The sequence below is a fragment of the Dermochelys coriacea genome, chromosome 26 (genome assembly GCF_009764565.3).
Source record: "Dermochelys coriacea isolate rDerCor1 chromosome 26, rDerCor1.pri.v4, whole genome shotgun sequence".
Classification (NCBI taxonomy): Eukaryota; Metazoa; Chordata; order Testudines; family Dermochelyidae; genus Dermochelys; species Dermochelys coriacea.
In genome coordinates, this window is record NC_050093.1 from 12,655,813 (window position 1) to 12,670,835 (window position 15,023).

General features: G+C 41.9%; 1 protein-coding gene across 1 annotated transcript in view; it reads left to right on the forward strand.

Annotated features, from left to right (window-relative positions):
- LOC119848814 (tetraspanin-15-like) overlaps positions 1 to 15,023 on the forward strand; it is a 219,348-nt gene that overhangs the window by 107,388 nt on the left and 96,937 nt on the right. The window contains exon 5 of the mRNA XM_038385056.2: positions 10,659 to 10,754. Within this exon, the coding sequence (XP_038240984.1) occupies positions 10,659 to 10,754 (96 nt within the window). The remainder of the gene's footprint in view (positions 1 to 10,658; positions 10,755 to 15,023) is intronic.

The window sequence follows — 15,023 nt, forward strand, 5'->3', positions numbered from 1 at the left end:
CTTAGATGAGAGATACAACCAAGATTCTCTGACTAAATTTGGGGATTAAAGTTCCTCATGGGAAAATTTTTGAAAGGGGATCCTTCCATTGGCTCTCCGTCACCCACTGTATCAAGTTTCAAATGCCTGTGTAGGGCCTAAGGATATTAATTTAATTGAAAATAGAATTTTGTGGGAGTTGGGTGCTTAATGCATTTCAGTTCCTTTGGAAAATCCTAATTGGTATTCCAGGCTCTCTCTTCCCTTGGGAAACAATGTCCTGAACTTTAATGGTGAGATTTTCAAAGACACTTAGGTGGTTAGGGTGCCCATTTCTCATTAATTTTAATGGGAACTGAGCATCTATATCCTTAGTCAGCTTTGTAAATCTCCAGCTAAAAACGCAAGGGAACTTTCTATAAGGATAGTGGGTTTTGTGCAACACTGCTTTGCCAGCTTGTGCACGACACCCTGCGGTACTGTCCTGCTATAGTGCTGGTTTTGTTTTATTAGTACAGTAGAGACAGTGAAGTACTGTGGGATGGGAAATGGTCCTAGAAATGTAAAATATGCAAAAATGTTTAAACTTGTTGCTTTGGAGGCTATATTGTTTTCTTTTGTAGTTAGTTGGCTTCAACAATGCGATTTGTTAATAAAATTCACATTGGATCCTAATTACACAGCTTAATGGGAGTGTTAAATAAGCATTGGGAAAACATAGTTTCCAGTCTTCCTCTTGTACCGACCACTGAGCTGTCTGACTTTTGCCACTGTTTTGTATGGAAATTTAAAACAATAAAGGGGCCAGCAAGAGCAGAAAGCGGGCATGAATATTGAGTGAGCATGTCACTCCAGGAGGCTGCTTTCAAAATAGCAGGAGGGTTGGTTCAGGGGCTTGAAATTGCTAAAAGTCATAGGGAATCTTCTCCAAGCTTTAGTTACATTCACTCCTGACTTCCTCTTTTGCAATGTCAAAGAAAATAAAGGCCATTGATAAATTTTTCTTTATTGACTAATTTTATAGGGCCAGAAGAATTGTGAGACAAGGACAGACAATTGCTGCATCAAATGCAGTGTCTCCTCTCACCCAGTGGTCAATGCCAAGTGTTATAGTGAATCTGTAAAACTCACATGATGCACCCAGTTAAATATGCAGCTCTGTGTTATAATGGGGAAGAGATCTTCCTGATCTTAGTTAAGGATCAAAGTTTGCCCTGAAGCATTAGGATTAATGGTCCTTGTCACTTTTACCCTAGTTTAGTTATATACTGGAGGGTGAAATTCATCCCTATGTACAAGGCCCCACTCCAAAGACCTATGCATCACTTAAGCCCTTTTGCAGTCTTTCCAGCAAAGGATTGATTTTTTCCTCCCCCCATAAATCCTCTTTGGAACTTGCTGAGCTTATTGCCTCAATTATGTTAAATGATGCTTGAAACTTTTGCCTGTATGATGCTTGTACATCACTGTAATGGAGAGATTAAAAATGCTTACAATAGTTGTTCTTTTCTGCCACTTCTGAATTAAGATGAAGAAACCCTGCTACTTCCAGTATTAACTTATCACAATCAGTTAAATGCCGTAAATATGGAACCATAATCTCTGCTGGCTCACACAATACCCAGTATGGCTGAACCATTTCTAAAATGCATACTTAGGGGTTTTATAAAAAATCTGTTCTTTTTGTATAAATGATTTCATGGCTCCTTTAGCACTATAATAGCTGGGGGGGAGGGAGGTTAAAGAGTGTATTATCTCTTCAGTGACCTCAAACCCTAAACACAAATCGGGAGGTTCAATCCTACATGAGTCATAGCCAAAGAAAAGGTTTTCATGAGCCCCTGTAGTAAAACATGTTTCATAGTAGCAGCCATGTTAGTCTGTATTCACAAAAAGAAAAGAAGTACTTCTGGCACCTAAGAGACTAACAAATTTATTAGAGCATAAGCTTTTGTGAGCTACAGCTCACTTCATTGGATGCATTAGTGAGCTGTAGCTCACAAAAGCTTATGCTCTAATAAATTTGTTAGTCTCTAAGGTGCCACAAGTACTCCTTTTCTTGTAGTGAAACAGAAGTTCACGTGGCTCGTTGTTGCATTGCAGGAGTTGCAGATGCCATTTGTTGTGTGATAGGCTTCCAGTTCCTCCTTCTGGGTTGGTACCGTGGATGGATTATCTCTGCATTAGGCCATCATATTCCAAACAGGCTGAGTCACCTGAAATTAGAGATGTGGGGCCTGATTCTTCATTGCCTTGCAATGTAGGTTGTCATGTGTACCTGGGGACAGGGAGTGTAAAATCCTTCCAGTTGCATGACAGAGCAGAGGGTTCTCTCCTTGGTGCACAACCGTAAACGACAGCACGAGGGGTGAGGAATCAGGCCCTTCTTAACTCTGATTTCTTCTTCACATAAAGAAAAGGAGTACTTGTGGCACCTTAGAGACTAACAAATTTATTAGAGCATAAGCTTTCGTGAGCTACAGCTCACTTCATCACAGTGTCCCTACAGATGCTCCACTCTAGGTGTGCTAGTGCCCCCTGTGTCTTCAATCTGAGATTGCTCATAGCAGTGCCTATTCGGCCCATGCACGCGTGCTAGTCAGCCTCGTGCCCCGTGCTGTTGTTGTATAGAACCACCCTCAGTTCCTTCTCCACCGCCTCAGCCTGAGACAGAGCTCTGGCAATTGCCCCCATTGAGATTGCCCCAACTTTTCCTCTTTTATTAATAACATATGCCCACCCACCAGAGGAAGAGGATGATCAACGGGAGGGAGGAAAAGCTGCAAAGACTTTTAAATGGAATTGCAACCAGTCTGTTAAACTTGTAGCTCGAGTAAAACCATTAGCATCTAAATCATCCCTTAATTTAATGGGTGATATAAATATTTAATTAAAAATCAAACAATTGGTGAGAGAACAGAGTTTTAACAAGCGATGAATCTTCTTGACCTATAATTGTCACGCTGCACAAGCAAATGTGAATCTGCATTTGGAATAAACTACTAGGCATTTAATTATGCCAGTTGATATGTAAATGTGCTCATGGATTTGCAGATTTAAATTAAATACCTTCTTTTGCTTCCTTGTACCAATTGAATGCATCCGATGAAGTGAACTGTAGCTCACAAAAGCTTATGCTCAAATAAATTTGTTAGTCTCTAAGGTGCCACAAATACTCCTTTTCCTTATGCAGCTAGAATTATTTAGCCCTCTGCCATTTAACCACTGTCTTAGTCTAAATTTTAATTCAGGATGTTGTGAACGGATAGTACCACTGGTCTAGAGTATAAGATTCTTTCAACTGGGGAACAGTATGTCTCCGTGGGGCCTACAATGTTAAATATTCTGGATCATGTAGCTTCTGGATACAGCTAAGCATAGAAATGGTCACAGACAGCCTCCTTATGAGAATGTCTGTCTTGCTTTAAATTGCTTCATCACACTAAAACAGTTACCTAATTTATAGGTGCAGTGAGTTCTTAGAGCGCTCTTAAAAGTTTCAGGATAGCCGGGGAGAAGAGCATTACTACCGTGGGCCTCATATCAAATGACCATAAGAGCTCAGGCCTTAGGAAGCAGGAGCGACTCCTTCCCTGTGTGACCTTGAGCAAGTCTCTCTGTTCCTCAATATCTTTATTGGAAAAATAGGGATAAATCCTTCCCTACCTCAGAGGGGGGTGGTGAGGATAAATTCTTAAATGTTTGAGGTGCTGAGGTGACAGGGTCGTGTACATACATTACAAAGACTAGTGCCCCAACACCTTGCAGTCTGTGTTTTTGCTTTACAGGCATTCTCAGGGTGTACTTTGCCTTCTTCTAGATGAACACAAGTGGCAAAGACTTGCATTTTTATGCTGCCAGCAAAGAGACACAGTGTGTACACTTGCGTCTGTTCTAAAAACAGTGTTGATCATCCCATGAAGACATACAGGGAAGTGCTGGATGCTCAGAACATGCACAGTGAAAGCTGTTCAATATTAAGCCAAAGAAAAAAATCTCTCTTCTTAATTGAAAAACCTAAAAAAATATTTTGGCAACACAAATCAATTTTTCATTTAAAAAAAAACCTATTTACATTATGTTGGTCAAAAACATTAATTTTTCACTTTTTACTTTTTAAAATGGAAAAATATTGATTTTTCATCAAAAAATCAATTAAAATAGTTTTGACCAAAAGAATAAATTTTTCCTTTTAATAACCTCAAAATCATTTGGTAAAAGTTTTTTTTAATTTTTCAGCAAACAATTTATTGAAGAAAATTTCTAGCAAAAATTGAGTTTGCAATTTAAAAATCTTGATAAAAGAATTGGCAAAAAATTGCTTTTTCACTGGAAAAAAATCAAATGAAATTTTAAGCCAAAATATATTTTTTTAATTGAAAAACCTCAAAAAATATTGAACTGTGGCAGAGCTGCCAGCTATGGTAAACCTGCAGCTTTATCTTGTTTGTCTTCAAGCTAATGATGGTCATAAAAAAAAAATGCCCGGCAGTCTATCTTTAGATGTGGAAAAATCAGAATTAACATTTTAATTTCTGCATGAGCGATTTCTTAAAAGCACTTTCAGAATATCTTGCTAATTTTTCCATCTCGGCAGGCTGCATCTTCTCCTGTGGGGAGCCTGTTTGTCTCCTCTAACCTCTTCTTTTTCAAATTCCTCTAGCGTTCTTCTTCCCTATTCCCCAGCTCGCCCAATGTTTGCTTTTCATGTCAGAATTAATTATGCAAAACAACCGCTCCTCCCAAACCTCCCACCCCTTCATTAATATTTCTGAGTGTTTGTGGCTGGTGCTATCTTGTCGGAAGTCAAACCACAAGCATACTCTGGGAATAGGGCCTGCTCTTTAGAATTAGAGGCTTTGCTTTGACCAAGCTAATACGCTTTCCACGCCTCTGTGAACTGCTTTTTATATTGCACTACTACTTAATTTGAAGTATCCAGCATGTCAAAGTATTCTTGATATGTGCTCTAGGAATTGCAGGATGTGTTCTTGACTGGCTACCTCTGTCTCTCCCTTAATGTAGCTTCGTGCATAATTAAATTACCAAAAAGTAACCGGATAAAGGTTGGTAAGCGGTGTTAATGCTTGCAGGGGGCTTCTTTCCCATTAATAGTTCCCTCACTCCATTGAAATGTTCTTTATTTAGCTTGGGCCAACTCCATATGTACACTTGTGCCAGGTTCAAGACCCACACTTCAGTCTGGCATCTGCAGTTTGACTGTGAAAAGAGGGAGGGCACAGGAAGAGGGGGTGCAGGCTGTGGACAGAGGGAGCTGTAGCATTTTTCAGGTGGTCCCTGCCCAAAGTAACACTCTTTCCACCACGCTCAAGCTGCTAAGGCAGTGGTTCTCAACCTATTTACCATTGTGGGCTGCATCCAAAACTACCTGTATGGCCCTGAGGATGTCACGTGGGCCACAGCTGCGTGCTGATTGGACTGCAAGTGGACTGTGGGTTGAGAACCACTGCTCTAAGGACACAGCAACTCTAAGGATGTTGGGGAAGACAGTGTGACATACTTGAGGATATACCCCAACATAACTGGCTTTAGGTGTGTGAGGAGGAGCTTAAAGGCGCACACAACCCTCCTGCTGCTGCAGAAGTTGAGCAAGCTGTTTATCTTCAACCTTAGCAATCCACACTTTCAAGGCCATTTCTGCTCTTCTCCCTGTCTTGTAAAGTTCCCTGGATGGAGCGTGGGATTTTACACAGGGGACCGGAATTCTACCTTTTCTTTACTAGTGAATAGATAAGCAGGCTTGATTCCATGCTTGTCATCCTCAGCTGGGAACAATTTTCCCCTCCCACCACACTCCACGTAATCAGGATACTCCACTAAGCAATTTGACCACCTGGGGTTGAAAATTGAATATCCAAACCAGAAAGTCGTTTTCTCCCATTCTTCCTTATTGCAAAAGAAGAAAATCAGCAGTGTCATTGCTTTAAATTTCATCCGAGTTTCAGTTGGGTGCAAAGGACCTTTCCTTAAACTTGTTTTGGCATCAGGAAGAGGTTACTATTCAGTGTGATAAAATGTGGGGACCCTATGTAAGAGTTGGCAGCGAAAGGGTTAGTACAGTTGCTGAGAAGAGACCACAGCTGCATGCCCTTAATTCAGTGATTGTGAGGGGGGCGGAGACAGGCCAGCTGTGTTGAGTTAACTAATTTCTCTCAAGCATGCCAAAGGCTAAGCTTTGAAGAGAGAGAACTAGCTTATGGCTAGACACCACTGAGGGAAGGAACTGGTGAGGAAAGCCTTTTTGCGTGTCTGTCTGTGGTCTCAGATTTTAGCTGCACATAGGGTTGCCATCTTGGTAATATTTAAAAATCGGACACTCCAGCAGGAGTGCCAGAACCTCCCCTGCCCCACCCCTTCTCGAGGCCCCACCTCTTTCCCTTAGCCCCCCATCCACTCCTCTTCCCCCCCCCCCCCACCCCCAGCTTTCCATGTGCTGCAGTCAGACACTGGTACTAGATCAGTATCTCTCGCTGTCACAAATGGGGGCTGGAACCCTTGTCTTAGAATCATAGAATATCGGGGTTGGAAGGGACCTCAGGGGGTCATCTAGTCCCACCCCCTGCTCAAAGCAGGACCAATCCCCAACTAAATCATCCCAGCCAGGGCTTTGTCAAGCCGGGCCTTAAAAATCATCAAAGGAAGGAGATTCCATCACCTCCCTAGGTAATGCATTCCAGTGTTTCACCACCCTCCTAGTGAAAAAGCTTTTCCTAATATCTAACCTAAATCTCCCCCACTGCAGCGTGAGACCATTACTCGTTCTGTCATCTGGTACCACTGAGAACAGTCTAGATCCATCCTCTTTGGAACCCCCTTTCAGGTAGTTGAAAGCAGCTATCAAATCCCCCCCTCATTCTTCTCTTACTCAGACTAAACAATCCCAGTTCCCTCAGCCTCTCCTCATAAGTCATGTGTTCCAGTCCCCTAATCATTTTTGTTGCCCTCCGCTGGACGTCTTCAAATTTTTCCACATCGTTCTTGTACTGTCCAGTTTTGGGCCCCACGCTACTCCAGATGAGGCCTCGCTAATGTCGAATAGAAGGGAACGATCACGTTCCTTGATCTGATGGCAATGCCCCTACTTATACAGCCCAAAATGCCATTGGCCTTCTTGGCAACAAGGATACACTGACTCATATCCAGCTTCTTGTCTACTGTAACCCCTAGGTCCTTTCCTGCAGAGCTGCTGCCGAGCCATTCAGTCCCTAGTCTGTAGCGGTGCATGGGATTCTTCCATCCTAAGTGCAGGACTCTGCACTTGTCCTTGTTGAACCTCATCAGATTTCTTTTGGCCCAATCCTCCAATTTGTCTAGGGCCCTCTGGACCTTATCCCTATTCTCTAGCCTATCTAGCTCTCCTCCCCGTTTAGTGTCCTCTGCAAACTTGCTGAGAGTGCAATCCACACCATCCTCCAGATCATTAATGAAGATATTGAACAAAACCAGCCCAAGGACCTACCCTTGGGGCACTCCACTTGATACTGGCTGCCAACTAGACATGGAGCCATTGATTGCTACCGGTTGAGCCGGACGATCTAGCCAGCTTTCTATGCACCTTACCGTCCATTCATCCAGCCATACTACTTTAACTTGCTGGCAAGAATATTGTGGGAGACAGTGTCAAAAGCTTTGCTAAAGTCAAGGAACAACACATCCACTGCTTTCCCCTCATCCACAGGGCCAGTTATGTTGTCATAGAAGGCAATTAGATTAGTTAGGCATGACTTGCCTTTGGTGAATCCATGCTGACTGTTCCTGATCACTTTCCTCTCCTCTAAGTGCTTCAGAATTGATTCCTGGAGGACCTGCTCCATGATTTTTCCAGAGACTGAGGCCAGTCAGCGTCACCTGTAGTTCCCCGGATCATCCTCCTCCCCTTTTTTTAAAGATGGGCACTACATTAGCCTTTTTCCAGTCATCGAGGACCTCCCCCGATCACCATGAGTTTTCAGAGACAATGGCCAATGGCTCTGCAATCGCATCAGCCAACTCCTTTAGCACTCTCGGATGCAGCACATCCGGCCCCATGGACTTGTGCTCGTCCTGTTTTTCTAAATAGTCCCGAACCACTTCTTTCTCCACAGAGGGCTGGTCACCTCCTCCCCATGCTGTGCTGCCCAGTTCAGTAGTCTGGGAGCTGACCTTGTTGGTGAAGACAGAGGCAAAAAAAGCACTGAGTACGTTAACTTTTCCCACATTCTCTGTCATTGTTGCCTCCCTCATTCAGTAAGGGGCCCACACTTTCCTTGACTTTCTTCTTGATGCTGACATACCTGAAGAAACCCTTCTTGCTACTCTTAACATCTCTTGCTCTTACAACTGTTAAACACACAGATCCCTGCTTCATGAGCTAAAGAAACTCTTTAAGCTATTGGTAATTGTTCCATATCCCCTCTGTATGCAATTAGCTATTATGTTGCAATACAAGCTCTTATGTGATGCAGTCAAGGAACAATGTTACTAACAGGCTGAAAAATGTTAAGTAGGGAGAGAATTAAATGTGCAAAGGGCTCTTTGGAGGGAATATTTAGATCTCTGATGTTAGCAGCAGTATAACTAGTTCATTTACACCAACACACAAACATGTAAAAAGTAAATAAAAACGGGGGAAGACTCCGATCCAATACAACAAATCATAATTGTAGCCAAGAGCCATACGGCAACTCTCATGGCTTGTTGTGCTGCCTAGCCCTGTCTTCAAAGGGCTGAAATACCTATGTATTAATCCCATTTTGTGGAGGGATTTTTCTACAGACACAATCGAAGATGCTGTTGGCTTCCCTGACAGCTATCTACGCACGTCTCACTGATAATGGCAGGCAGGTGGATAAAGATGTTTTTATTTTATTTATAAGGTCGTGAGCTTGTATAGAAAATAAAGGATTTGTATTTGTTTAGAACCAACTGGTGCCTTTTGTATTGGCTCTGCCTTAGAGATCTTTGTCAACTTGTTGTTTGTGTGTCCCGTTCCGCGTAGCAGAGTCCTGGGTTTCCTGACCTTCAAGGAGGAAAATAGTACATGATGATAGGTGTTTGACCATAACGGTCAGATTCTGCTCTCCCTTACTAGAGTTGCCAGCCCTCCAGGATTGTCCTGGAGTATCCCGGAATTAAAGATTTAATCTTTAATTAAAGGTTTTGTCATGTGCAGAAACCTCCAGGAATACGTCCAACCAAAACTGGCAACCCAATCCATTACACAGGTGCGGCGTCCATTGAAAGCAATAGGTATTGTAGCTGCACGAGTGGAACAAACTTCTGTAAAGAAGTTGGCTATCACCAGTCTGTCCCCTTGTGGCTGAGGACTGCCCAGCTCTTTATTTCCCCTTCTCTTTTACACAGCCCCGGGCACTTTTGCTCAGCCAGTCACTACACCCTTCTTGGGGTCTGGGTTTATTCAGATAACAATAACTCTAAAGGTTTCAGAGTAGCAGCCGTGTTAGTGTGTACTCACAAAAAGAAAAGGAGGACTTTGTGGCACCTTAGAGACTAACAAATTTATTTGAGCATAAGCTTTCGTGAGCTACAGCTCGCTTCATCGAATGCATTCAGTGGAAAATGTTGACATTCTCAAAGTGCCTTTTGCTGGATCATGGCTTCAAGTCTGATACCGGAGAACAATTGCAAATTTCTGATCGGCACTCAGTCAGCTGGACGGGAACCGATAGCAATAGTTCATGCCTTTAATCTAGCAGCTTTGTCAGTTCAAGAAAGGCTTGGTTACATGTTCTGTTTAGGCCTGTTACAGGGCCTGTGGAAGTCAATGGGAGAGCTGTCTGTGTGATTCTTTTGCCAGGAACAGAACAGGAATGGAGTATTAGAATTTACAGAATAAAAAAGAACCAGAACTAGCACCGAAGCCACTGAGCCAACACAGCAGCAAGGACCGTGATGGATTTCTCTCCCATGGGGATAGGGAAGATGGTAAATGGCTGGGACTCAATGGTGAAGTCAGCACCTGAGAGAGGAAAATATCAGATTACTACAACACGTGTTTTATAGCCAGAACACCTGGTTATGGCCACTAACACAGGAACTGATGTCTGAAAATACATTCATGAAAGGGCCTAAATCACAGCCCAATGAAGTCAATGGGAGTTTTTCCATTGACTTCCACAGGCCCAAACAGAACATGTAACCAAACCTTTCTTGAACTGACAAATCAAAGACATGGCCTTAGAATTTAAAGATGCAGTATGCAGCAAATAAAAGCAGAGGTTATACAAGAATGCTAACCTTGAAGGTTCATTAAATCAAGAGTCAGGCCCCAGAAATCATGAGACTTTAAAAAATAAACTTTGGATTCTTTTCCTTCTGTTTCAGGTTTTAGGGATCACATTTTCAAGGTTTTCTTTGCAATCACAAAGGCTGGGAATGTGGTGGTGGTTTGCTTGTTTTGTGTTTTTTAAATGAAAGTTGAGATTTTCATGTAATCACCTGACTCCAGTAACTGGAGCTTTAAAAAAAAAAAACTATTGTGAGATGCAAAATCACAAGACACAGCAATACTGCGGCCTAAACCTTGGACAGTGATCTGGAAAGATGGTGGTGATTTGTAAAAAGGCATCATCTCTGTAGTCTTGTATTTGTCTTCTGTTCTTGGTATTTTTCCAAGCATCATCTTCACTTTGGTATTGTGCTTCTTTTTGTTTCCTCAGATGAATGCAGTTTTCCATTCCAACATTCAAGAGGGGATTCGGCACTATTATGATGACCTGGATTTCAAGAACATTTTGGATTTTGTACAAGAAAAGGTTAGTTTTGCTGTGGTTTTGCTTTTTTTTTTAATAGTGTTGGCATGTTATTGTAAAGATTGACTTGACACAATAATTCAGTCAATACTTCCAGAAGAGCCACCTGTGCTTAATTAAATAGCAACCAGATAATCAAACATGCACAAGCTTCTTAGGTCACCAAAAATCCAATCCTGTTCTTAAAGGTAAATTTTATTAAAAACGAAAAGGAAAAAAATACATCTGGAACTTAGGCTTTTTGCTAGATCTTAAAAGAAACAATTACAAAAATTAAGCACCCAAAATAGCTTTCTTGGGGGTTCAGCTTAAAGGCTACAAGCAAACAAAAGCATCGGGGTTGGCACAGTGGAGATTCACAAGCCAAAATAAAGAAATGAACCTGATTGCATCTAGCTAAACATTCCTAATTTACTTACTTATTTGGGGGTTTCAAATAAGAAGTAATTCTAGGTATGATCTGATGAATATTCATACCTGGTTCAAACCTAACACAGCATTCCTACTTATAGCATTGCTGCTCTGTCTCCTTCTCCCAAGAACAACAAAGGAAAAGTTTCTTTCCCATTTTTAAAAGTTCTAGCCTTCCCATTGGCTCTTTTGGTGAGGTGCCCACTCCTTTTCTTTTATCTGTGGGCTTGTTAATCCTTTACAAGTAAAGCAAGCAGAGAACAGCTACCAAGAGATTTTTTTTTTTTACAGCCAACTGACTGGCTGGGTGTCCATCAAAGGGATGTACCCCATCACTTTATTTCACACCATTTAATACCATTTGCCAGAATTTGGGAATGGGTATAGGGGATGGATCACTTGATGATTACCTGTTCTGTTCATTCCCTCTGGGGCACCTGGTATTGGTCATTGTCAGAAGACTGCACTAGATGGACTTTTGGTCTGACCCAGTATAGCCATTCTTATGTTGTTGTTATACCCGTAAGGTTGTTTGTATGAAATGCATTGATGGCATTGTAGTTCCTACTGAATAGGTATTTATATCACAAAACCTGCCATCATTATCGCCTTTGCTGGGATTCTCAGCACAGAGGTCAAGAAGGGAACAAGGCATGGAGCGTGAATTACCTCCTTGTGTGCATGAGCTCCAGCTGAGGCACCAGTTGTGCAATAACTAGTGAATTGATTGGAGAGAGGCTTCCACAGCATCTGCTGACCAGAGATGTGTGTATTTTATTACAGGTATCTGTGTGGCACCCATCATTAGAGTGGCTGGGTGTCGTATACATGGACTTGTATAGAAATACCAAGTAATTCCTGTGTGCAGGTAGCTAATAACCTACAGCCTTAATGTATACGTGTATCAGCCTTATGAGATTTCTCTCACCAGTTACCCACAGCAAGGGTTTTTTTGATAAGTGAACAGATTAATAGTTCTATTACCATCCTCACAAGAAGGGGAAAGTGGGGGTGATACAGACTTTGTGTCTGAGCTGGTACATTTTCATAGCTATTTGACAAATGTTGCTAGACCCTGTGTTCCTTTAAAAATAGCAAGATCTAATATCTCCTAGTAGGTCTTTTAAAAATTGCTAAGCACCAGATTGAGATGCACAACAGAGAATGTGGAAGCTTCAAAATTCATGTCATTCTGCATCACTTCCTGACTACAGGCTCTGCTCAAATAGGCTCATGGGGAAATGTGGTGTTGCTGTAGGGGATCTAAGGAAGGATAACTGCCAGGCAACTTGAGTCACTGGTCCCTATCACAAAAGAACAATGTTCTCTCTTTATAGTCTTGTTTGCTCTGGTAAAGGCATAACACAGAGAATGGATATTCACAAAGTCCTGAGCAGCAGATCTTCAATTGTGCCTCAATAAGTCAGTTGGATAAACTAGTCTCTCTTGCACTATCTGTAAGAGATCTCTGCTGAGTGACGTTATCTGGGTTTTTTTTTTTAATTCTAACAACTAATTAGTTCACATAGTGCTGGTCCCCTCTGCCCACTAATTACTGATTCACGTAAGCCTTTTGCATGGGAAGTTAATTGTTAAACATTTCAGTCCGTTCTCGCCAGTCCAGTATTCAGTCACGCTTTGTCCCTGTTTAATGTTGACTTCCTTCTGTAAATTGTGAATAGTTGTCATGAATCTCAAAGCACAGGCATGCACTCATGGCACAGTGAGCAGCTAAACCACATGTGGGCGGCATGGGGAATAGAACTGCAAGCCAGAAGGGTCTGCCACTTGAGCTGAAGGAAGCATCCGTCTGTACCTGTCATGTCTGTACTAGTGCTCTACTTGCTTTATGGATAAAGAGAGGATTTGACTCCTTCAGGGTATCAAATGACACCATTCACCAGGCCATTTCAAAATGGGAAGGATCTTGTGACTTAAGGCATCTGAATTCCATTGCTGGTTCTACCACAGATTTTGTGTTTGACTTTATATGGTCTCTCTTGTGGCCTGATTTTCAAAGATGCTGAATACAGATGCTGACTAGAGGTGGACCAACTCTAAAAAATCAGGCTGTTAATTTCTCTGTAGTGTAGATTTCCTGTCTGCACAATGAGACAACTCCTCCCCTAGTCCCCTAGTTGACCAGGGTCTTGCAGCTTCATTAATTAATGTTTTTCATTAGCATTTGTAACGCACAATGCAGCCCTTGGAAAGAAGGGACTCGAAGTGACAAGTTTCAGAGTAGCAGTGATGTTAGTCTGTATCCGCAAAAAGAAAAGGAGTACTTGTGGCACCTTTGAGACTAACAACTTTATTTGAGCATGCTCAAATAAAGTTGTTAGTCTCAAAGGTGCCACAAGTACTCCTTTTCTTTTTAAGTGACAAGTGCTGTTCGTTTTCAGCATCTTTGTTGAATATAGGGGTGGTCCCATTGCTAAATGTTTCATCTCTTAAAGGTCAAGCCTGGATTCAGATTCACCGGAACAGTCCAGTGCTGCCAAAAACATGCTGTTCTGAGCATAGTTGAGTCTCAGAAAGTGCACAGAGCCCTGCTGCAGATCACTAGTGACAGTCCAGGATTGAATCTGGTCAGCACATCTTCATTGCATCAAGTGTAGAATGCAGGAAGTGAGTTCCTTTCTGACTTGGTTAGCTTCCTTTTCCTTGGTTTTTTGCTGGTTTTCAGACCAGTGAAGTTGGAGAGAGAAGTAATCCAAGATGCTAATGTTGCTTTGTCTTCTTTCCCCATCACTGCTGCTGGCAATGTGCTTTTATCTCTTTGATTCAATTTGTTTCTTTAAATTAAATGAGCAAGAGCCTTTTTATCCACAAAACGCCTTCCCTTAACTGGCAGTTTCTGTCCTCTGTTCTGCATTGTCTTCTCCCCATCCCTGGCTTCCCCACATAGTTCAAGCTTAAAATATTGGAGCTCCCTTATTTTATTTCTCAGCAATGCCAAGCACCTAGATTTGGCTAGCTAAATCTCCAGAGTGCTTTCTTCTGAAAACAGGGATGGTTTCTACAAATCATTAGGGTTTTGCTATTGATGATCCCATGTATAGTTAAGATTGAAAGAGAAGGCCATGAAGGTCCCCATTAAGCCTTTTCTGATTACTTATCTGTTCTGTTCCATCGGGGGGAATACATAGGATTTTTTTCAATATCCTTCCAATGTTGCTTTTTTGGGAGGGTCCGATTTATTGCAGATCAGTGAAAACTGGTAAGCTGTCCAATACAAGGTATACACAACAATAGCACCTAGTGAATGCACTCTGTACTTGCACTTCATCTAAGAACTTGCCATGACTTGTCTACCAGTGATGCTATCACAGGTAGACAAGTCATGGCAAATTCTTATGGTATGTCAAACTTTAGCTAATAGATGCCATACTGTTGAGAGAGGCTGTTCTTGTGGCATTTCCACCCTGACCAGAAGCAGGAAACATCAGAACATGATCGTGTTCTCAACTTCCAGTGCAGTAACTCTGGATAGTTTGGAGCATCTTAAAATCTCTGTGCTCAGCTGGACGTCTTGGGGTTTGCCCATAAGAGTTTCAGCACTGTTGGCTGTTCCGCCTTTTCCTGCCTGCTCTTCATATTCCACCTGCTTTTATATACCCCGGTATCAGTTGGGTTGTGTTTTTTTTTTTTTTTTTTTTTTTTTTTTTTTTCATTCCTTCAAGCCTTTCCTTTGGGTTCTATTTCAGGCCGTTCAGGCTAGATTTTCACGTTATACGAGAGGTATGCAGTGTTTGCACAGTTTTTTTTTTTTTTTTTTAACATTTGACTTTACTGTAGCTTCCCTTTACTGGGCACCCGATCAAACGTTATTGCATTTATTTCTGGTATCATCAGATGAAA